The following is a 23,222-nucleotide window of genomic DNA, read 5'->3' as shown; positions in this document are numbered from 1 at the left end:
TGGCAGGTGCTGATATCTTGTATTGGACAGGCTGAATGATCCAGGATGTCACCTGTTACAGTTGTAAGTTTGCCGTGCATCTTGGGCGACAACAAATACTCATATTTGCTGAGATGTGTTCTCCAAAGTTTAATTTAATTGTCAAATAATTGGTGGTTCTATCATGCTCATTTGAAGCCTCCAAATGTTCAATAGCTACACCAGTCATCGTTGGAAAAGTGCTTTTTAAGCTGTTGAGTTTGTCAAGGTTTCTGAAAATTTTCAACCATGTATCGAACTTTGGAACTCCGCTTATCCAACTTTTGCTTTGTTTATTTACCACCTCCAGTTTGAAATCAAGATCCTCACCTTTTTGTCCAGTGCCAGAAAAGTCAAAAGCACAATTTGATTCTAAGAGCTCTCTAATTTCTTAAGGTACAAAAAGTAGTCACATGATTCATTAATTGAGATGTATTGGTATTTTGGATGTGGTCTTCCAAAAAAAGAACTGAAAATACCTCTTTGCAGCTCAAAATCAAATCATGACCTTTTGTGCGCAACCCATTTCTATAATTCAATATTGCTTGGCAATAAGTTAAAATCTGTTCATGAGTGTACAAATAATTTTGATTTAAACATCTTTTGCTCCAACTGATATATCCAACAGCTGATGGAACCGTATCATTTTGGATGCATTCTCTGACATACGGTACTTACAACTCCTGCAGTGTTCCGAAGTAAAATATCTTTAACAATTGCCATGTCTTGTGGTTGTCCCTGCATAATTTTGCAGTTTGCAATGCACGTTCACTTTTGAAACCCATCAATTCAGCCAAATTCTTAAGAAGAGGTTCCCAGTTTAATTCAAAGAAACTCTTGACCATATTCATTTCGAAATGCCCTTTACCTATTAAAAGAACAACCCAGTCAAATTCGAATACTACTTGAACACTTTCACTTGCATGTTTCTTAAATTGTGTTCCTTAAATCGTTCATGCCCAATAACAGATTCGCGACACTTCACGCAGAAATAAGTCGCATAAAACAAAGACCCATTTCCGGCTATGTTCTTTGTCTTTTGTTGAATTTATATACCTTTCAACACCTTTTACTACTTTTACTGTGTTTTAATAGTGTAGCCGGTATTGTTTTATTGATTAAGTTCCTTACAGCATTCTTATTTATATCACACATTTTAAGATCATTAATCCTTTAATTAATGCTGCATAATATTATCAATACCTCTTATTTTTTATCAATTTTATGTACATATATATGTTTTGTACAACGCCATTGAATATAATTATATAAATAGACGTTTCATCAAATTAGCAAGTTTCAAGTTTCAACACCTGCTTCTACGCCTACTTTACGTAAGACAAGTTTAACACTATCATACGAATTTGGATTTAATGCCGCTGGGTCTAAGACTCTAAACTGGAAAGTGCTATCGGTTTCATGTGAGACTCGAGAGTCATTTTGTGTTTTTTTCTGAAATAGAAATTCTTTTTCTGTAATGTTTATCTTCTTCTGTGCATGTTCATTTTGAAAAGAAGTGCTTTCCTCTTGTATTGTACGCTTGTTACACTCTCTGATATTCGCATGGCAGTTGTCACATTTAATCTTTGATTTCTTGTACACTGTGGAGCACTTTACACAGGTTATGCTATCTTTGTGTGACATTTCCAACGCAGATTTATCAATGGTATCGGTGAACACTCCATTTTGATATGAAGATTTCTGTTCTGTGTACACGTTTTGTATCACGTCATTCAGTTGTGTTTGAACCGTCATATAATGCAAGTCATACACAGATGAATAAACATCACCTTCGCGATTTCTAATCTCAGCAAGTTTCTCCTTATAATCTGAATACTTAAACCATACCTTTGGGTGCAAACTCTTATCAAATTGAAGTCTGGAATTAAATTCTACAGCACAAAATGATGTGACGATTGACGCATTGACTTTATTATCTGCCTTTATATACCAAGATTTTCCTATTATTTGGTCATTATCAAAGACCACAATACAATTATCTTTAGGAAATGGGAGAGGTATCGAACCATGATTTGTTAGCCAATTGTTGACAGTTTTGTATGCCCCACATGGGTGTACCTTTGAATTCAGGTTTATACACAGTTTACTTTGAGTAGCTTGGTATTGCATCAAATTAAGTACAAACGAATATGGAGTAACCAAATTCGAACACGTCAATTGATAAACATGCTCTATAGCAAGACATTTGTGTAAAGAATTTTGGTTGTTCTTGTCTGACGATATTCCATCCAGAAATGATAGTACCACTTTGTTTCTTTTTCGCAAATAAACATCGGCATTCAAAGAAAGGAGATGGTCTAAATCTCTGTATGAAGATGAAATACAGTTAATGTCATCTGATACAGCTTGTGCCTCGTGTTTTCCCCAATTGAATGCAAGCGTTTCTCTTGCACTGTTCGACATGCCTGTAAAAATAATAGCCCTCTGTAATTAAGATCATTAACAGCTGGGTATTTAAACTTCGAGACATTTATTGGCAGATTATATAATATAATATATAATAATATTATATAATATAATTTTACAAAAATATCATTTGAAACAAAAACCATGTCAATACTTAAACTAGTAAGACAATGGAGCTGGTCCACTCTCTATAGCTGTATAGATACTGGCCATGTGGAAAAATGTTATTGCATGCCTCTTGCGAGGAATGCTACACAATTTTCACGGATCACTAGTAGGAATGCAATAATATTTTCATACATCGCCATTTACTCTCCAGACTGGCGATGTGTGAAAATGTTTTTACATATGCAGTAATATTTTTCCATATCCCCAGTCTAGTATAGAGAGTGTGGCCCAGTGTTTGATTAATAAGGACTTTCCAGAAAACTGTTCCTGACTATGATTACTGTCGCCACTATGTCATAGCAATTGCTGAATTTGTCGCTTATTGATTTCAAAATTAAAACAATTGTGTAACACCAGGACAAACTTGGTAGAAGTTCTATTGATAAACTTTAATTACTTAGTACTAGTAGAAGCAGCCTTACTAATAATACAATTGACATAATGCTACGAATGTCATAATTGTATTGATAAAATATCCATACAGTTGTTAGTAACACTGTTATGACAATTATCCCCGTTTTAACCTATTGGTTTTATACAGAAAATCAACGACGTGACAAAACAACTGCTTCAGTTGCGGTGATAGCTAGCATTCCGGTTATGTTGCTTCAGCAGCCTTTAACCTGATGGGTACAGGTTTGAATCCCACGCGGACCCAAATTCCCTCCCCCCACCCCTATTTCAGGCATAATAGACACGCATTTTTGTAAATTTTGTTGTCATTTCGGTCATAATCTTTCAATCAGAGTAAAACATTAAGTGGCAAATGAAGTTATAAGTTTATATAATCAAATGTTCAACATTCAGAAGTACCCTTGATATTGTTTGAAAGTAATTGACCTCCTTTCAGAAGTAACAAGTGATGTGTTTGTGAAACACTATGTCCCCTTTACAGCGATTTTGACCTATATATTTTACCTTTGACCTTGAAGGATGACCTTGACCTTTCACCACTCAAAATGTGCAGCTCTATGAGATACACTTGCATGCCAAATATCAAGCTGCTATCTTCAATATTGCAAAAGTTATGGCCATTGTTAAAGTTTGTGCAAACCAACAAACCAACAGACAGGGCAAAAACAATATGTCCTTGGACATAAAAAGTAGAAATAACTCAACCTGCTATATCCACACTGCTTTCATTGGATAAATCACTGTCGGTACCACAACATGCATCAACTTGTTAAACTGGTTCATCAGGAGCCCTCTTTCTACCACAATCCGTTCAGGTCTGTTCGACATGCTGTATACATCCCATACAAAACGATGCCTGTATTTTGTTAAGATTTCTATAATGTTTATCACTGTATAATCTGTCCAAAATATCTTAGGATTGAGATTTAATGTGTCGTCTATTTAATACAGCTTCATCACTTTGTAAGTTCCAGTGGTTATGTTGAAATTCAGTTCCACATTTCTTTCTAAATGGTCCCGCCATTTTCCCAGAATGATACAAAAGTTCAATGTCAGTTGCCATAACTTGCTCGTTCAGTAAAGTTATTGTTCAAAAACAGACAAGTCTGATAATTTTATGTATATGAAGACTTGCTCCTTCGGAAAAAAACTGTCGAAAACGGGCAAGTGTAGAAATGTTACAAGTTTCTAAACATGGTTCATTTTTTAGCTATAATATCTGAAAAATAACCATACTTTTAAAAGTAAACAGTTAAATTTCTTATAATTACTAAATAGATTAGATTTAGATATTCAAGATTTTTCTTGAATATGTTTAAGGTGTCAGTTGCCCATAAGCCAAGGCATATGCAAAGGGGGAACATTTTATTGCTCGTTGAGGAAAGTATTTTTGCAAAACGGGAAACTGTCGCAAGTAATAATAGTTTTAATAACACGACTTGCTCCTTCTGGCAAGTTAGTGTCAAAATCGGGAAAGTGTGTAAAATATGAATTAATACTAAAATTTCTCGACTTTGTGTTTGAGTATCTGACAAACAACGGCATATTGAGAGAATCGCAATGGTGAAATGTTAGATAATTGTTCTAAGATTAAATTCATTTATTCAAGTTATTTCTTTGATATGTTCTGTGATGCCCTAAAATCATACGCTAAAGCATAATGAAAAAATGGCGTATTCTCTTGCTCGTTCAGGAAAGTAGATTTCAAAACGGGTAAGTTGGTCAAACAGTGCATACTAGACGGCTTGCTCGTTCGGGAAAGTTTGATTCCAAAACGGGAAAGTGCACAAAATGTTCAAAAATACTTAAATCGTTCAACTTTGAGTTTGAAAATCTGAAAAACAACGGCATTTTAAGAAAATCGCAACGGTGAAATGTAAGATAATCATTTTAAAATTGAATTCATTTGTTCAATGTGTTTCTTGGATGTTTTATGTCATGACTGAACACTATACACCAATCCACATGGAAAACAGAGCGCATTCTATTGCTCGTTCGGGAAATTCAAATTCAAAACGGGCAAGTGATTACAAAATGGAATTATGGAGGTTTCGGCGAAACACCAGTTCGGCGAATTGATTATAAATAGTAGGTGTTAAACCGGTTCGGCGAAATGATTTATAGTTGATCACGCCTTTACATAACTACTTAATAGGTGTGAATAGATCGATGTACGGCATTGCTATCACATCCAAATTGTATATTTTAATTAGCGATATTGTTTCACACTTATTATAAAGAATGCTTGGCTGAAGTGAGGCTGTCAAATTTCAACACCTGAAAACAGCTCACAGTTTGGTATAGATCTAGTGATGAATGTCATATTATGCTGACTTCTATAAATGGTCGACATGGTCACTTATGTTTGTTCTAGCTATCATGGCGAATGAATATCCTTGTATAAAATGCATGAAAAATGTGACTCGGCGTATGCACGCCGTAAGTTATGACGGTTGTGGTCGGTGGCAACATCGTTAATGCGACACCGGTATTACATCTGAGCAGTACCGCTTGATGTCAAGTGGACAACTGACCATGGAGTGGTCTTGTGTGGATTGTAATTTGGACAGTGAGGTTCGTCAATTGTCGTCAACAACAGTGTATGACGAAATACCCCCTGATACAAGTATCCCTAATTCTCCAATCCGGGAACTGTCATAAACACTGTTCGATCTGATGGTGACCCAGACGTAGTAGAACCAGAAGAGGATAGGATGGAAGAAGCGTCAAATAACATAGATGACCGGTCGTTCGATATATCGAACCGAAATATTGAGCGACCACATGTGTCGCTTGATGAATCACTACCCGATCGACCACTTGATGATATCATTCCCAACGCGGTACCAACAACGTACGAAGTAGTGGAAAGTGGCAGTAAGCGTGGTGGTCGACTACTCGTGAGCAGCGACGGCTACACATACAACGCAAGGAAGACACACAGTGGAAGAACGTACTGGACATGAAGTGTGAGAAATAAACAAGTAACATGCTTCGCTGGTGTAAAACAGTTTGGCGACATGTTAACAGCCAGTCTAAATGAACATACACATCCCGCAGATCCAGGGGCATATAAAAAATCTAATATCAGAACAACTGATGCCATCCACGACGAAGATTGTTAAAAGCTATGCTCTCATGTATATTGAATTGTCTGTGTTGTATCATTTGCAAATTGATTGCCTTAGTACATGTGTATGTGTAAATGCATATAAATATTGTGTATTCCAAGTGTTTCGTGTGTTGTCATGTCGTTGCATATATAATGGTGAATTGCATAAGTAAATAAGGTAATTATGACTATTTTTTATGTATAATAACTTGCAAGTAAATTTGTGAATATGAACATGTTGAACAATCGTTAAAAGGTATTTCAATAAAATATTACACTGCACACTGTTTTTCCTTTGTTTTATTCACACTATTTAATACTCATGCATACTGTTTAATTGCTCCTCGTGCGCTGATTTGAGCAATCAACTACAATAGTAATTGATCTGCTGATGGGCAACACAATAGTGTTTGCTAACACTTAGCCGACAATTTGAATGTGATAGCAATGCTGTACATCGATCTATTCACACCTATTAAGTAGTTATGTAAAGGCGTGATCAACCATAAATCAATTCGCCGAACCGGTTTAACACCTACTATTTATAATCAATTCGCCGAACTGGTGTTTCGCCGAAACCTCCAGTAACCACAAAATGTAACCTCGACGACTTTCTCCTTCTGGCAAGTTTTTGTTCAAAACAGGCAAGTGCGTGAAATATTGATAGATGCTAAAAGTTGCTCAACTTTGGGCTTGAATATCTGACGAACAACGACATTTAAAAAAAACGTGACGGTCAAATTTAAGATAATTGTTTTAAGATTGGATTCAGTTATTTGAGTTGTTCCTTGGATGAGTTGTATGATGCCCGGACACGTTTTGCCAAGGTATATACAAAATGGTTGTTTCCTTGCCTGATCGGGCAATTTTTCAATCAATATTTCCCGATCGGACAAGTCAAAAGGGGATTCCCCAACTTTCCCAATCGGGCAAGATCCCCGACTAATAAACATTGGTCAGGTTTTTGCAGCATTTCATTGTTATTTATGTTTTTGCATGGGTTAGTGGTTGTCTATGGTTCAAGTTTTGGCATGTGTTCATGGTTGTCTATGGTTCAAGTTTGAGCGTGAGTTCATGGTTGTTAGTGGTTCAAGTTTCTTGCATGAGTTCATGATTGTTTATGGTTCAAGTTTTGGTATTAGTTCTTGGTTGTCTATGGTTTAAGTTTCTTGCATTAGTTCATGGTTGGCTATGGTTCTTGTTTTGGCAGGAGTTCATGGTTGTCTATGGTTCAAAATTCTTGCAGGAGTTCATGGTTGTCTATGGTTCAAGATTTGGTATGATTTCATAGTTGTTTATGGTTCTTGCAGGAGTTAATGGATGTCTATGGTTCAAGTTTTGGTATAAGTTCATGGTTGTCTATGGTTCAAGTTTTTTGCATCAGTTTATGTTTGTCAATGTTTCCAGTTGTTTGCATGCATGCACAATCAGCTTATGGTTGGTTATTGTTGTCTTAGTGGTTAAAGTTTTTTCACATTAATTATGATTGTACAGTCAAACCTGAATTCAGCGGTCAGTCAAGGGAAATGATCAAAGTGACCGTTGTCCACAGGTGACCGTTGAATTCGAATCACAATTTTATGAAGGTCGGTCAGTTGGTAGTATTACTACGTCGTTACCCCACCCAGTCGTTTGCATACAGTGTAAAACAAATGCTCATTGCATTAACAAAGCATAATAACAGCATTAACTTACGCGTGTACATTGAATAATAGAGAATAATATCTTTAGATTGATTTAATTTCATATTGTTAAATTAAACAATGACTTTATCAACGCTGGTATAATTGTTTACTCATGCATCTCATTCATTCAGTAAATAAAGCTTGTCACGTTCCGTTGACGTCAAGTCCGTAAAAGTCTAAAAAGCAGATTCGGTGTCATAAACAGATAGTACGGTGTAATTGTACCGTTCTAATTCAAAGAAATAGCGGTCATTTAATTTAGCGATAATTACTTTCAACAAGTCATAAACTCTGATATATTTTCTTTTGAAGATTCCCCCACAATTATCCCCGGAAAAGAAATCTCAGCACCTTATAATTTGTTTACTCGCAGCGGGCCGCTTTTATAATATATTAGACAATTACCGCTTTCAGACGCTTTAAACGCAAAATAGACGGACAAATAATGTGCTGTGTTTTTAATTTTCGCGACTCGAGACGACTGACGCGTGACCGTTAATTTCAGGTCAAACATGAATTTCGGAGTGGAATATAGTGGCCGTTGGCCGTTATGGTCAGGTGGCCGTTAAATTCAAGTGTAATATAGTGTTTTTCGTCGGGGGGATTCCAGACTGACCGTTGTCTGCAGGTGACCGGTAAATTCAGGTGGCCGTTAGGTCAGTTTCGACTGTATATGGGTTCAAATTTTTGGCATCAGTTCATGGTTCATTAGTTCATGGTTGACTATAGTTTTTTTGCATTAGTTCACGGTTTACTATGTTTTTTTTAGTTATTGGTTGTTTATGGTTGATGTGTTTTGTGTAATGGTTTACTATTGATTTTTGAAGCATTAGTTGATGATTTTCTCATGTTTTAGGTTTTGTGCAATGGTTGTGATAACTTCTGTTTTAATTAACAATTCTATTGTCTGACCATCAAACTACATAGAATCAGGAATAAACAATAGGAACAAGATGCGTTTGTGAAACAATGTCCCCATATATGACGTTTGACCTTGAAGGATGACCTTGACCTTGACCCTTGACCACTCAAAATGTGCAGCTCCATGAGATACACATGCATTTCAAATATAAAATTGCTAGCTTCAATATTGCAGAAGTGACATTACATGAGCAATTTTGACCCATATATTTGCTCTTGAATGATGACCTTGACCTTGACCTTTCACCACTCAAAATGGGCAGCTCCATGAGATACACATGCATGCCAAATATCAAGTTGCTATCTTCAATATTGCAAAAGTATTCATAAAATAAGCGATTTGGGCCACATATATTTGACCTCTGACCTTTAAGGATGACCTTGACCTTGACCTTTCACCACTCAAATTGTGCAGCTCCATGAGATACACATGCATGCCAAATATCAAGTTGCTATCTTCAATATTTCAAAAGTATTCATAAAATAAGCGATTTTGGCCACATATATTTGACCTCTGACCTTGAAGGATGACCTTGACCTTGACCTTTCACCACTCAAAATGTGCAGCTCCATGAGTTGGCGCAAACCAACCAACCAACAGACCAACCAACAGACAGGGCAAAAAACAATATGTCCCCCACTACTACAGTGGGGGACATAAAAACAATAAAATAACCATTTGATGGTCGTTAAGTATGTATACACAAAGTGTTTATAACTATGTTATTTTAGTAAGTTAAATAATGTAAAGATATGTGGTTAAGATTTGTTGAATAGTTCATAATAATTTAATGTATTCACATTTTTAACTCAGTTTGTCATTGAACAATAAACATAATTATTAGAAAACTTGAAAGCTAACTTTTAATGGATTAGTTGCTAGCGGGAAGTTTAAGTGGTGGTTTACAAATAAGCTCATATAAAACCACAGAATCATTGCCAAATAGTTGCATTATTCAAATAGGAAGTGGTTTTGCTATCAAATACTTCCTAGTCAAATAACATCACTCTGATTTATTATTAAAATCTGGTTAATGAGTAAACATTCATTGAGAATGTATGGGCATGATAAATGAAACGTTGAATCCTCTTTCTTGAAATATTCCTTAAATACATGGAACAAGTATAGCAGCTATATAGTCAACACCAATGAAAACATTTTTAGGATCATGGTTAACCTTCAGCAGATCCCTTCAACATTGACAATTTGACACATGGGAACTTCAAAAGACCTTAAAGAGTGTTCCTTAGACTGAAGGACAGCCAACATCATTGGCTTGGATAATCCAGGAAAATCACGCCCCCATAAAAGATCAGAGATGGTAACAGAACGGTCCCACAACAAGAAACTTAATAGTAGGCACTAGAATCAGGGACATATTGACGAGGATAATAATTTCACAGATATTGAAATCTTAAGAGCAACAGTTGAATTTTGTTGGCTTGAACTTGCTTGGTTAAAATATCTGGTTGGCTTTATTTCTGCTTGAAGGACAAATTTTTTGTTGCTATTTCTCTAATAGATTTCTTTTGTATGGCTCAAATTTGAGAGGGTCATATTTTCTGATGGGTTAAAGTGTTTACTCCGTCCCAGTCAAAATGTTCACACCTCTGTTAGTTTGTTTCACTCCAACTTGCTGTAAGTCGCATGTTGGTATTCATTATCTTTGATTAGTATCACGCCATTATTGATTTCTCAGCTGTGGCAAACTTGTCCTCCACTAAAGTATTGTTAAGTTTTAGTAAAATACAGTAATTTTTTATATAAAAGCTTGTTTTTTTAGAAACAGCATACTCACAATTTGTGCTACAAGGCTATATAAAAACAAGGGCTGTTTGTAAAACATGCATGCCCCCCATTATGGGCTGTCAGTTGTAGTGGCAGCCATTGTGTGAATACTTTTTTTGTCACTGTGACCTTGACCTTATGTAAGTTATCATCCAGAAACCAGAACTATTTCGAGTCACTGTGACCTTGACCTTTGACCTGAAAATCAATAGGCGTCATCTGCCAGTCATGATCAATGTACCTATAAAGTTTCATGATCCTAGGCGTAAGCATTCTTGAGTTATCATCTGGAAACCATTTTACTATTTCGAGTCACTGTGACCTTGACCTTTGACCTTGAGACCTAACAAGAGCTGTCAGAGGACAGCGCGCTCGACTATTCGAGTGCTTGACAGTATAACGTAAGCCATCATGGGTAAATTGTTCATATTTAATAATTTATCAGATGATCTTTCAAAAATAAAAAAAGGAAAACAAAAATTTTTTTGGGGGGGAGGGGGGGTAGGGAAGGTGAGAGGGGTGTGTGGTAGTTTATTAGATGTCTAAAAAAGAAATGGGGGTGGGGGGTAGAGGGGAGTGAGAGGGGGGTAGTATGTGGGGTGTGGTAATTTATTAGATGTTTAAAAAATATAAATATTTTTTTTTTTGGGGGGGGGGGGGTGGTAGGGGGGAGGGGGTGAGAGGGGGGTATAATGTGGGGTGTGGTAATTTATTAGATGTTTAAAAAAATTGGGGGGGGTGGGGTAGGGTAAGGGGGGTAGTGAGAGGGGGGTATAATGTGGGGTGTGGTAATTTATAACTGTTTAAAAAAAAATTGGGGGCAGGGGGGTAGGGGGGTTGGAGGTTGAGAGGGGGGTATAATGTGGGGTGTGGTAATTTATTAGATGTTTAAAAAAAAATTGGGGGGTGAGGTTGGGGGGGGGAGATTCTGGTAGGGGCGTGGGGTATTGTTTGGGTGGAATCCATTGTGGTATTCAGGTAAGTGTTGTTTTGTCAAAGTAATAATAAAATGTGATCATAAATAAAGAAGTTATGGCAATTTAAGCAAAATGTTCAATTATCTAAGTGTAAAAGGGGCCATAATTATTTCAAAATGCTTGATACAGTTGTCTGCTCATGTTTATAGGTTGGGGTCATGTTGGTAAACAAGTATGCAACATATAAAAGCAATATGTCAAAGGATATAGGAAATATTTGGGGTAGTACGCAAACTTTAACATAGATTTATCAAATATATGCATATTTTAAGTATAAAAGGGGCAATAATTATGACATAATGCTTGATAGAGTTGTCTGCTCTTGTTTATAGGTTGGAGTGATGTTAGTAAACAAGTATGCAAAATATAAAAGCAATATGTCAAGGGACAATGAAATAAATAACAAATGATCTCACACTGACATGAACAAATATCCTCTATTTATTAAACATGAAATTTAAACTTATTGCATTTGTTTCCCCTGTATATAAGAAAGATATAATAGTGTATTACCTCCCCTGTCCTGCTTATATTTATATAAATCAACAAAATTAAACATTAACACAATATTTAATATACAAAATATACAAAAAAATCTCATATTCTGATAATATTTTTACTGATCCACTTTATTTTACTCAAATGATGATGTTTCATTTGACTGATAATTATAGATTTAGGATTACAGACCCGTTGCTTCAGTTATATTGTTCAGAGTTTGCCCTGTTGGCCGCATATGCGTTCTTGAGTTATAATCCGAAAACCATTTTACCATTTCGAGTCACCGTGACCTTGACCTTTGACCTAGTGACCTCAAAATCAATAGGGGTCATCTGCTAATCATGATCAATGTTCCTATTAAGTTTCATGATCCTAGGCCCAAGCGTTCTTGAGTTATCATCCGGAAACCACCTGGTGGACGGACCGACCGACATGTGCAAAGCAATATACCCCCTCTTCTTCGAAGAGGGGCATAAAAATACGTAAATGAACATGTTGTTTAATTCACTTAAAAACTTGTTAAAGGCTTTACAAGATTCTTGTCCTTGACATTTATGAAAATTTGTCTTGTTCTCTATCCACTAACTTTTTTGTTCATAATGTTGATGATGATGGTCATCGTAATTATGGTAATGACAACAATGCTGCTGGTGGTGGTAATATTGGTTGTGGTGGTGGTGGCGTTGGTGGTTGTAGCAGTAGTGTAAGCTAATTTGTTTACACAATTATTTAGATATTTCTCGAACAGGCAATGCTAACAGTCGACAAGTTAGAGTAACTGTAATTACACACAATAAGTTTATAATAGAAATGCCATTCAATAATAAAGCAAATACTAGTAACACATTTAGAGACATCACTAGACTATTCATTCAAAACACAAAACAGTCAAATTTAGGCTCTTCCAAATGATGACTGAGTTGCAAGACTTTGTGAAATATTGTTCATGACTTTGAATAAACTTGGGAACATAAACAAATAAACATTTTTGTTGGCTTACTATACTTGTTTTACAAATAAGGGACAGCTTATTCTAATCTTAATACAGCATCAAGTGCAAACATTGCGCTTGTATCTAAAACAAACAAATGGCTTGACTGAAAAATAATAAATCTACCGGTATCTCTCTACAGTATTCTTGTTAAACTTGATTGTCAACCTCATGTCAGATCTGCATAATGCTATTCACTCTGCAAGCAAAGCTGCATTTTGAATGTTTCTTTTGCCTTCCAAGTGTTATCAGTCTATTATTCTATACACCAGTCTCTGTTGCCCTCCCCCCCCCAACCCTAGTTTTAAACAGTCTATGTATACATGTAAGTCTCTGTTCAAGTCTCTATGCCATTCTTTGTTAGACTCCAGCCTCACTCTGCATGCGGGTCAGCAATGAACGCGACACCAGCTCCTCGGCATCAAAGTAGCGATCAGTACAGTTGGCCAGGCATTTCTGAAAAGTAATAATTCATAATGACTTGATACTTAAAGACACATTCTTTAAACAATATCAACGCTATAAATAAAATAAAGATCATTCTTGAATTCTCACCACATACAGTGTTATGTTAAAATATTTACCACAAAATAAATGTCATTGATCTTTAGCCAATATCTCCAAACAATACACAATAAACACAATTCTCCGCCTCATCTATGTTATTGTTTGGTTAGGCACTCTATACACACTCAATACAGATACACGCTTAAGGTAAGTCTTTGACTGGAATGGTTGCAAAATGAGCTACAAACTCAAATTATTATGTTACTTGTATTTAGGTGCAGTGTATAAATATATATGAGCTGTGCTCTGCGAAAAGGGGGTTGAATGCATGTGCGTAAAGTGTCGTCCCTGATTAGCCTGTGCAGTCCGCACAGACAAATCATGGAAGACACTTTCCGCCTAAACTAGATTTCTGCTAAGAATAGACTTTTTCGAAACAAAAATATCATTAAAGCGTAGTGTCGTCCCTGATTAGCCTGTGCGGACTGAACAGGCTAATCTGGTATGACACTTTACGCACATATATTAAACACCGTTTTCACAGAGCACGGCCCATATATATACGAATGCCATTATTTTTATCTCTAATACAAAAACCTGGGAAAGTACTGTGGGAATAGCAATAATCGGAACCTCTAAGTGCTTAAGGGTCATACAAAAAAAATATTTGCAGGTAAATGTCTTTGTCCAAGAAAGTCAACAGCTTTAAAAACATGAAGATTTTGACTTATAAAACAGCTTCGTGTATTTATGAATGAATAACAAGACCCTGAAGACATGCAATGCATGAAGTTTGAAGTGAATGTATGATGTAGTTAAAAACAAGGGACAAAATTGTCACAAAACCAGGTTTTCATTGTGAAAAAAAAATCTGATAAAGGGAGAAAACTCAAACTGAACTTTTGAAATGAACAAACAAAATTAACCCCCTTTGTAAGTTTGTTTTTAAAAAATATATATTTTTAGTCGTAGCGACCTTGACATTGGAGATATTGACGTGATTCTTTCGTGCGACACACCGTCCCATGATGGTGAACAAATGTGCCAAATGATTTAAAAATCTCACAATGAATGACATAGTTATGGCCAGGACAAGCTCATTTATGGCCATTTTTGACCTTTGAACTCAAAGTGTGACCTTTACCTTGGAGATATCGACGTAATTATTTCGCGCGACACACCGTCCAATGATGGTGAACAAATGTGCCAAATGATTTTAAAATCTGACAATGAACGACATAGTTATGGCCCGGACAAGCTTGTTCCGCCCGCCCGCCAGCCAGCCCGCCAGCCAGCCAGCCAGCCCGCCCGCATTCGCCAATCTTATAACCAGTTTTTTCCTTCGGAAAACCTGGTTAATGAATTTGAACCTTAAAGGGGCCGTCCAACAGATTTTGGCATGTATTGAAGCTTGTCATTAAATGCTTTAAATGCTTTATATTTATATATTTAAACATTTGAACTAAAAATCTCCAGTAAAAAAACAAGAATACAATTTAAACATGAGGGCCATGATGGCCCTGAATGGCTCACCTGACTAACCTTGCTACATCAACTTAAATTCTATCAGACACATACATGTATATGCATGAATTGGCGAATCATCGATGTCACCGATATCCACTGTGATCACGGCCAATCGTGGCGAATCACCGCAAAATTGAGGGGAATCAGGGCGAAGATTATCTTGCTCTCGCGCGACGGCGGAGTGACGAATCACTTGAAATCGTGGTGATTTTCCACTCAAAACGCAAACTGTCCGCCTTGACTACGCGAATAAGGCAACAATCAAGGGTCGCGTAGTGTATACAATCCCAAGAAAGATTTCATTAATTAATACATTCTAACAAAATGTCATTAAGATTTCTTGAAAACTGTGACCTCTTGCATCTACACAAGGTTTTACTAGAATTGGCCCGGTGATCTAATTTTTGACCCCAAATTACCCATATACGATCCAAAACAGATATTATCAAGATTAACATTCTGACCATACTTCATTAAGATCAGATGAAAACTATGACCTCTATTGTCTACACAAGGTTTTTCTATGATTTTACCTAGTGACCTAGTTTTTGACCACAGATGACCCAAATACAATCCCAACCCAGATTTTATCAAGATTAATATTCTGGTCAAATTTAATTAAGTTTGGATGAAAACTGTGACCTCTACTGTCTACAAAAGTTTTGTTTTTTTAATTTAACCTAGTGACCTAGTTTTTGACCCTAGATGACCCAAATTCAATCCCAACACAGATTTTAACAAGACAAACATTCTGACAATATTTAATTAAGATCTGATGAAAACTGTGACCTCTAGTTTCTACACAAGGGTTTTCTATGATTTGACCCAGTGACCTAGTTTCTGACCCCAGATGACCCAAATACAATCCCAATCCAGATTTTATCAAGATAAACATTCTGACCAATTTTTTATAAAGATTGGATGAAAACTGTGATCTCTATTGTCTACACAAGTTTGTATTTTATTTGACCTAGTGACCTAGTTTTTAACCCCAGATGACCCATATACAATCCCAACCCAGATTTCATCAAGATAAACATTCTGATCATATTTCATAAAGATTGGGTGAAAACTGTGACCTCTATTGTCTACACAAGGTTTTTTATTATTTGACCTAGTGACCTAGTTTTTGACCCAAGATGACCCAAATACAATCCCAACCCAGATATCATCAAGACAAACATTCTGACCAAATTTCATAAAGATTGGATAAAAAAAATCTGTGACCTCTATTGTCTACACAAGGTTTTTCTATTATTTGACCTAGTGACCTAGTTTTTGACCCCAGATGACCCAAATTCAATCCCAACACAGATTTCATCAATATACATTCTGACCAAATTTCATAAAGATTGGATGAAAACTGTGACCTCTATTGTCTACACAAAGTTTTTCTATTATTTGACCTAGTGACCTAGTTTTTGACCAAGTGACCTAGTTTTTGACCCTAGATGACCCAAATACAATCCCAACCCAGATTTCATCAAGATAAACATTCTGACCAAATTTCATAAAGATTGGATGAAAACTGTGACCTCTATTGTCTACACAAACAAATTGTTGACGGACGCACGCACAAACACACACAACAGACGCCGGACATCACACGGTCACATAAGCTCACCATGTCACTTCGTGACAGGTGAGCTAAAAAAAGGAAAAAAGGTAACCCTCAACAGGGCTCAAACCACTGACCCCTGGATTCCTGGAGTAAAAAGCCTCCCGCCTAGACCACTTGACCATCCACGCTCATATTTAGTGCAGATGTATTCTTTAGCTATATATAAGTAATTCTCGTAGTTTCCCAAACTATCGAATCGCGTCGATACGACGCTTTATCTGTTGGACGGCCCCTTTAACCTGACGTCTGAGCATTTTGCTGCTGCCAACATAAGGTTGAGTTCTTTATTATAGCTCACTGAACAACATAGATGAACAAAAGAAGGATAACTTTCACCACAGCAATGGTCCTTTTTTGTGTGTAACATCATGATGATTTCTGAACAGTTTTGATTATAAATGGAACTGATACAATACCTGTTGGTGGCTGTCTAAGGATGACCCTGGCTTGTTCACACATTTTCTGAAGCATTTGTCTGTTGCCAGCTACAAGGAAAAGAGAACGTAAAAAACTCAGAACAATAATTGAGGAAGACAAATAACCCTGCAATGGTTAAAATCAAGCAGGTGTAAACTGGAGTATTAGTTGTTTGTCCTTAAAACAAATGTGTTTGCTACTTTAATATGATCACATACAATTAAAAAAGGCTTCAAATTGATTCATTCAATCAATAAGTCCAAATAACTCTAAAACTAATAGTGTGACATACAAAAAAAATCTTGCATATTCACAAAGTGTACAAGTATATATGTATCCATTTGCTCAAGTTCAAGGGAACATAACTCTGAAAAGAATATAACGAAGTAATGTAAATAACATCTTTTACTTCAGTATAGCATAAATTACAGATTCATGATGATACACGGATAACTGAGAGACAATTTTACGACCAAATATTGAACATAAACATGATGTTAGTATCCACAATTTTCCCAAGTTCAAGGGCACACAGTCATGCAAAGAATATTGTGACATATATATACAAAATAGTAGCTTACACTTCTACATGTACATAGGGCCAGATAAGATGCGTATTTGCGTAAAATACGCATGAAAAAAAAGAAAATATGCATGACTTAAAATTTTGTTAAGTAAAAACACTCCTGGATTAATTCGGATTACGCATCGTGTGCAATTTCAATGCGTATTAGCGGTTTATAAGTGCATATAAATTCATGTAAACATGACTGGTTCATTTTGTCCACACCGGTAAAAAACGTAGTGACATCACCATTTATGTAAAGAATGTGGTTCCCGCCCTAATTTACTCCTCAGTCAGAATGGTATCATTTCATTTTGGCCCACGATAAAGGCCGATGTTGCAACAACGGGCATCCCCGCTGCATTGTTTGGATTCAAAATACGCCTATGGTAACATTTGACATCACATTCGATAAAACCCAAATCGCCCAACTTCAAGCATATAATTTTTGCTAACAGTTCATCTTTTGTGAAGCATTTTTTTTAAATGGCAGCCGAAATACATGTACACATATAACATACAAGTTTTGTGGGCCAAGCTTAGAAGATTTTGATCATGGCTGTACAGTGTGTGCTAAACAGTAGCTTGACAAATCAAGACAGAAAAAAGAGATTAATGGCTGCTTATAAGCCAAGGCAAAAAAGCAAACAGAAAAACTGTTAAATAAAACAAAAGTGATTGCTTTATTGTGTACAATACTGCTTGTTATAGCGAGTTAACACTACATGTACAATTTATTATTAATTCTGATCCTTTGAACATAAATACTCCTTAAAATTATCGGATTTTGATTTTTACTCATCAATTAAAAATTTCATGAGTGAAATACCCCTTGGCTGAAAAAATTCTCTGGAGCTCTGTACATGTACATAAAAAACAATTATGAAGTTTCATTTTGATAGGCAGAAAACTGAGAGATATTATTACATTGCCACACATTCAAGTACATTATTATTCTAACTGTGCCTCAGTTCAAGGACATAAAACTCTTCAAATAATATCGTAACATACGTAAAAACAAGAGCACCGCATAACGGGTGCCAACACTAGGCTGCGGGTGCAGTTTTTAATAAATGAAAGCTTGTCAGATTATATTTTTTTAGAGGTCACAGTGACCTGGACCTTTGACCTAGTGACCCAAAAATGGGTGTGGCGTGTGGAACTCGTCAAGGTGCATTTATGAAGTTTCAAAGTTGTAGGTGGAAGCACTTTGATTTTAGAGCAAAATGTGCAAGTTTTAGCACGACGCCGGCGGACGACACGATGAGCTGGCTATGACAAAACCTCGGATTTTCTCCGAAAACGCCCAGCTAATAATGTCAAACAATTCTACAGAGAATCAACAAGATATCAATTACGCAGAAAACTGAAAATTTCATGAGTAGGCATTAAGTTCTTCTTGAATGCTCTTAGCTTTTATGAGTATATACGTACAGCTCAGAATTCTTCATAATAAAACCAAATTCCATGTCAAAAAATTAAGTCTCAAGTTTGTATATTAAACCGAATTCAATCAACCTAATATATTGTAACAAACACAATAACTATTCACATCGACATCAATGTGCGTGTTTTTTGTGGATAAATGCTCAAAATAAAAAGTTGATAAAAAAACATAACCAAAATGAAAACCAATGTTTTGAATTGATGATTCAATCAGCTTACAAAGGTTCTGAAGATAGCCTGTGTAGCTTGATTAGCCCTTTGCATGCTGGGAAATTTGTCGTCTGCTAAAATGTCGTCTGCTGAATTTCTCAAATTAGCATTTTCTTAGATTTTTTTTCAAAGAATACTATCAGAATAGCAAACAGTTTGGATCCAGATGAGACGCCACAGAAGTCTGTGGCGTCTCATCTGGATCCAAACTGTTTGCAAAGGCCTTCAAAATTCGGTTCCCGCACTGAAAGAGTTAGACACTAGATCTATTTTGCCAAGGATTCCGGAGATAGCTGATGTATAGATAAGCACATTTTCAAATTCGGAATACTCTGTGTTTTCCATTGCAAAAACGAACACATTATCGTGAACCGTAACTTGGATTAATATCATTATTATACTAGCACACCACATCAAGTACATGTAAGTTGTTTTAATTTAAGATTTATTGAGAAATATATGAGCTGTTTGTGTGTATTTATGGATAAATATTTGAGCTGTTTGTGTGTATTTATGGATAAATATATGAGCTGTTTGTGTGTATTTATGGATAAATATATGAGCTGTTTGTGTGTATTTATGGATAAATATATGAGCTGTTTGTGTGTATTTATGCCACTGTTTGTGTGTATTTATGCCACTGTTTGTGTGTATTTATGCCACTGTTTGTGTGTATTTATGCCACTGTTTGTGTGTATTTATGCCAATGTTGCTCATTTAACCAACTTAAGTGCCAACTGGAATCCAGGTAGCAGAGTTTCCATGAAAAATCATGCTATTGTAGAGTCAATATCTAAGAGATAGACTATTATCCCCCGCCAAAGAGGGAATTGTTTTGGCGTTGTCCGTCCGTCCGTCTTTCCGTCCATCCGGAGCCATATCTTGGAAGTGCTTTGGTGGAATTCATTGAAACTTGGTATGAGTATATATATGGATAAAAGGATGATGCACGCCAAATGGCATAGTACACCATCTGTTAATAACAGAATTATGGCCCTTTGTATCTTGAAAAAATGCTTTTAATGTGTGTCCGGAGCCATATCTTGGAAGTGCTTTGGCTGATTTCATTGAAACTTGATAGGAGTATATAGCCTCTAAAACATATAAGTTTGTGCACCTTAAACTTCAAAGGCATATCTTTCATGAAAAATCATTAGACAATAACTAAACTTGATATGTACTTTATGATTTATCTTTTGTTTAACAAATAACGAGTGAAATATGTTGGTTTTCAGATAATAATACTGGAGTTAAGTACCTTTAAACATTCATGTACATCGTAGTCTGCGTCACACCAAATTACCCTATAAGATCGTGCACTGTTTTTAATGACGTCATACTCATAGCGAGGCCCTGGGATGTGTTTATAATAACCGATAAATGTTTTTGTGAATATGTGTTATAAACTTTATTTGTATTAAATATGTGTTGTTTTAGATGAATTTCATGAATAAATTGTATTGAACAGAATGGTTTAAACAAAACTGGTCTTCATAAAAACGAAATATGAACTGCGACAACTATATTCAGATGTCTAGATAAAGTGTTATTTACTAACAGAAAATAGCTAAATAACATTATATTCACAATGGGGATAAAAAGCTGTCACCCCTTCTAATGATAGTTGTTTTGTGACAAAATCCCAAATGGACACAGTGAGAACATTTATAGAATTAGTCCCAGATCACGATCTTAACGTATAGTCTCGTGTCATCATTTGGAGGTAAACTTTTCCGCATACTTTAATCGTATATATTGTAATGCAAATTACTCATAACAGATACATATACGAGACAGGCCTCCAAGGGAAACTACCCTTACGATCAAAACATTGACAAACATAGCCACGTCTGTCTGGTCAAGGAAATGTGCAGATTTTAAACGTTGTTTAGGCTACTTTTATGGGAACGAGGTCCGAAAAACGGGCAATTTATACCATATTTATTGTTTGTTCCTCATGATTGTTGTCTTATTGGCTGTGGAAATTCTCGGGTTACAAAAGTGAACAGTTTTCGGGCACGTGCGTTCGAATGTTGCTTAGAAGTTTACGTCATAAAAAAGTACATGATCTTATAAGGCTGCACGAAGTTATAGGAATAGAGGATAAATGGATAAGAGGATGAAGCACGCTAAATGGCATTGTACACCATCTGTTCATAACAGAGTTATGGCCCTTTGTATCTTGAAAAAATGCTTTTTTGAGTGTCAAAGATAACACTTTTGTGTCCAGAAGCATATATTGGCAGGGGATATCAATTCAACGAATTTGCTTGTTGGGACAAGAATTAAACCCATTAAAAAATGCCAGATGCGTGTGAAGCTTAACCAAAAGCAAATTCCAAAAGACATACAGTAGATTGGTGTATAACGGATAGCTTAGGACCATGCATTCATTAATTAAACCATTAAACCTAGATAGACACATGTCTTTCCTATTGAAACATATGCCAGCGGTTTTAAATTTCCGAAAAAATATTATTTGTTTACAGCGCGAATTTCATGGTACACTGATTCAGCCATTAACGGATCGCATAGGTCTTTATCGGATTACATGTGCATCGTGTTATGTCTTGAAATTTGACACAGCATTTGTAAAAAAATAATTGCAATATATGTACATATCCAGAAAGGAAATTCATTTCTGCGTTTAATAAGACCAAGTTCATGGAAATCGCTGCACAATTGATGAAGTAATGGCTGTTCAAAGCAATGCACCCTATATTCGGGTCATTTTGAGTTGAATACCGTCTTATATACATGTATATATAGATTTGATAGTGAGAAATATGTTTTCAGAGAAATCGATTTTTCATTATAATTTGATCATTTTTCATTAAAACTGATGTTTTCACAAATATATATCATAGCCACACGCTAACCACATGTGTATTGGACAACTTCAATTGAGTTTATATTTATGGTGAGACAATCCCCACATTCCTGAACATGGATCACCGCATGTCCGTTATTCACTAAATCCCGAGTTGTAGCTTTCATGCTTATTTTATATGGTACGCATCAATTTGGTTTCTGCGTATTCTTACTTTTGTAAAGGACACATAATACTAAAATATAACATCAGTGAACATTATGTTTACCAAACAAAATCTGCAAAATTCAAGAAACCATTCTTCTGCACTTTTCCTGTCGTCACAAAAACGGTGCGTACATAACGTGACCTTGTTTTGCTTTCCAAAAAAGAAACAGTTGTAAACACACGTGAACAATAACATGAATCGACTTAACAATGATAGGCTTTTTGTATTCAATTTATAGAAAACTATAAATCTTAACATAAATAAAATTATTTTGCAAAAAACGTTTAACCTTTCCGTTACTCACTAAAATCCGCTATACACCAATCGACTGTAAATGGTAAACCAGTCTAATAATATAATTCTAAACTTGGTAGAAATTATAAGAATTATAGGTTAGATTATTGCCTTCTTGATAATTCAGAGTTTTGGAAGGTCATAGTAGATTTATTGATTATATATCATACTTCATAGACATAGGGAACAATTATTTTCCAAAAACCCTGATGTTTCCATATTACCTGGAGCTTTTCCATTGCTAACTTCATGTTGATTTCATTCTGCACAGCTCTGAGTTGACTTTCAACGTCTTTATTCTTAAAACCACCTGATGATCCTGATGAAAAGTCCATTTCGACTAACTTGACCTTATCCGTAAACCATGTGAGTTTACACCTGGGGCATGTCTAATATTTTACCGAATTGCATCAGTCGCTGAAAATTGGAACCAAAAAAGACATACTGATTTCTATGTAAATTGCCAGTACATATCGATAAATAAATGAATAAAATCTTAAAATGGAGCAGTTGATTTTATAATAAGCTTGTATGCGCCACTCAATATTTTTATTTTGCTTACAACGATAAATTAATTCGTATATACCGGTGTCG

General features: G+C 35.8%; 1 protein-coding gene across 1 annotated transcript; it reads right to left on the bottom strand.

The window, feature by feature from the left end:
* Positions 1–13,299: 13,299 nt before the first annotated feature.
* On the bottom strand, positions 13,300–22,999 carry LOC127851294 (mitochondrial import inner membrane translocase subunit Tim13-like). Its single transcript, XM_052384995.1, has 3 exons — positions 22,853–22,999; positions 17,075–17,143; positions 13,300–13,459 (listed from the first exon to the last, which is right to left on the bottom strand). Exons 1-3 carry the CDS (start codon positions 22,961–22,963, stop codon positions 13,364–13,366), a joined length of 276 nt encoding a protein of 91 aa, XP_052240955.1. The 5' UTR covers positions 22,964–22,999; the 3' UTR covers positions 13,300–13,363.
* Between the last annotated feature and the right edge of the window lie 223 nt (positions 23,000–23,222).

Source organism: Dreissena polymorpha, chromosome 11 (assembly GCF_020536995.1).
Source record: "Dreissena polymorpha isolate Duluth1 chromosome 11, UMN_Dpol_1.0, whole genome shotgun sequence".
In the NCBI taxonomy this organism is placed as follows: Eukaryota; Metazoa; Mollusca; class Bivalvia; order Myida; family Dreissenidae; genus Dreissena; species Dreissena polymorpha.
This window is presented reverse-complemented; position numbering and strand designations above follow the sequence as displayed.

Bases quoted from the DNA above. Each gene is read 5' to 3' on its own strand.
- LOC127851294 (XM_052384995.1), bottom strand. From the start codon at position 22,963: ATGGACTTTTCATCAGGATCATCAGGTGGTTTTAAGAATAAAGACGTT. The intron at 17,144-22,852 runs GTAATATGGAAA...TTTTCCTTGTAG, and splicing joins TAGCAATGGAAAAGCTCCAG to CTGGCAACAGACAAATGCTT. The intron at 13,460-17,074 runs GTATTGTATCAG...ATTACTTTTCAG, and splicing joins CCTTAGACAGCCACCAACAG to AAATGCCTGGCCAACTGTAC.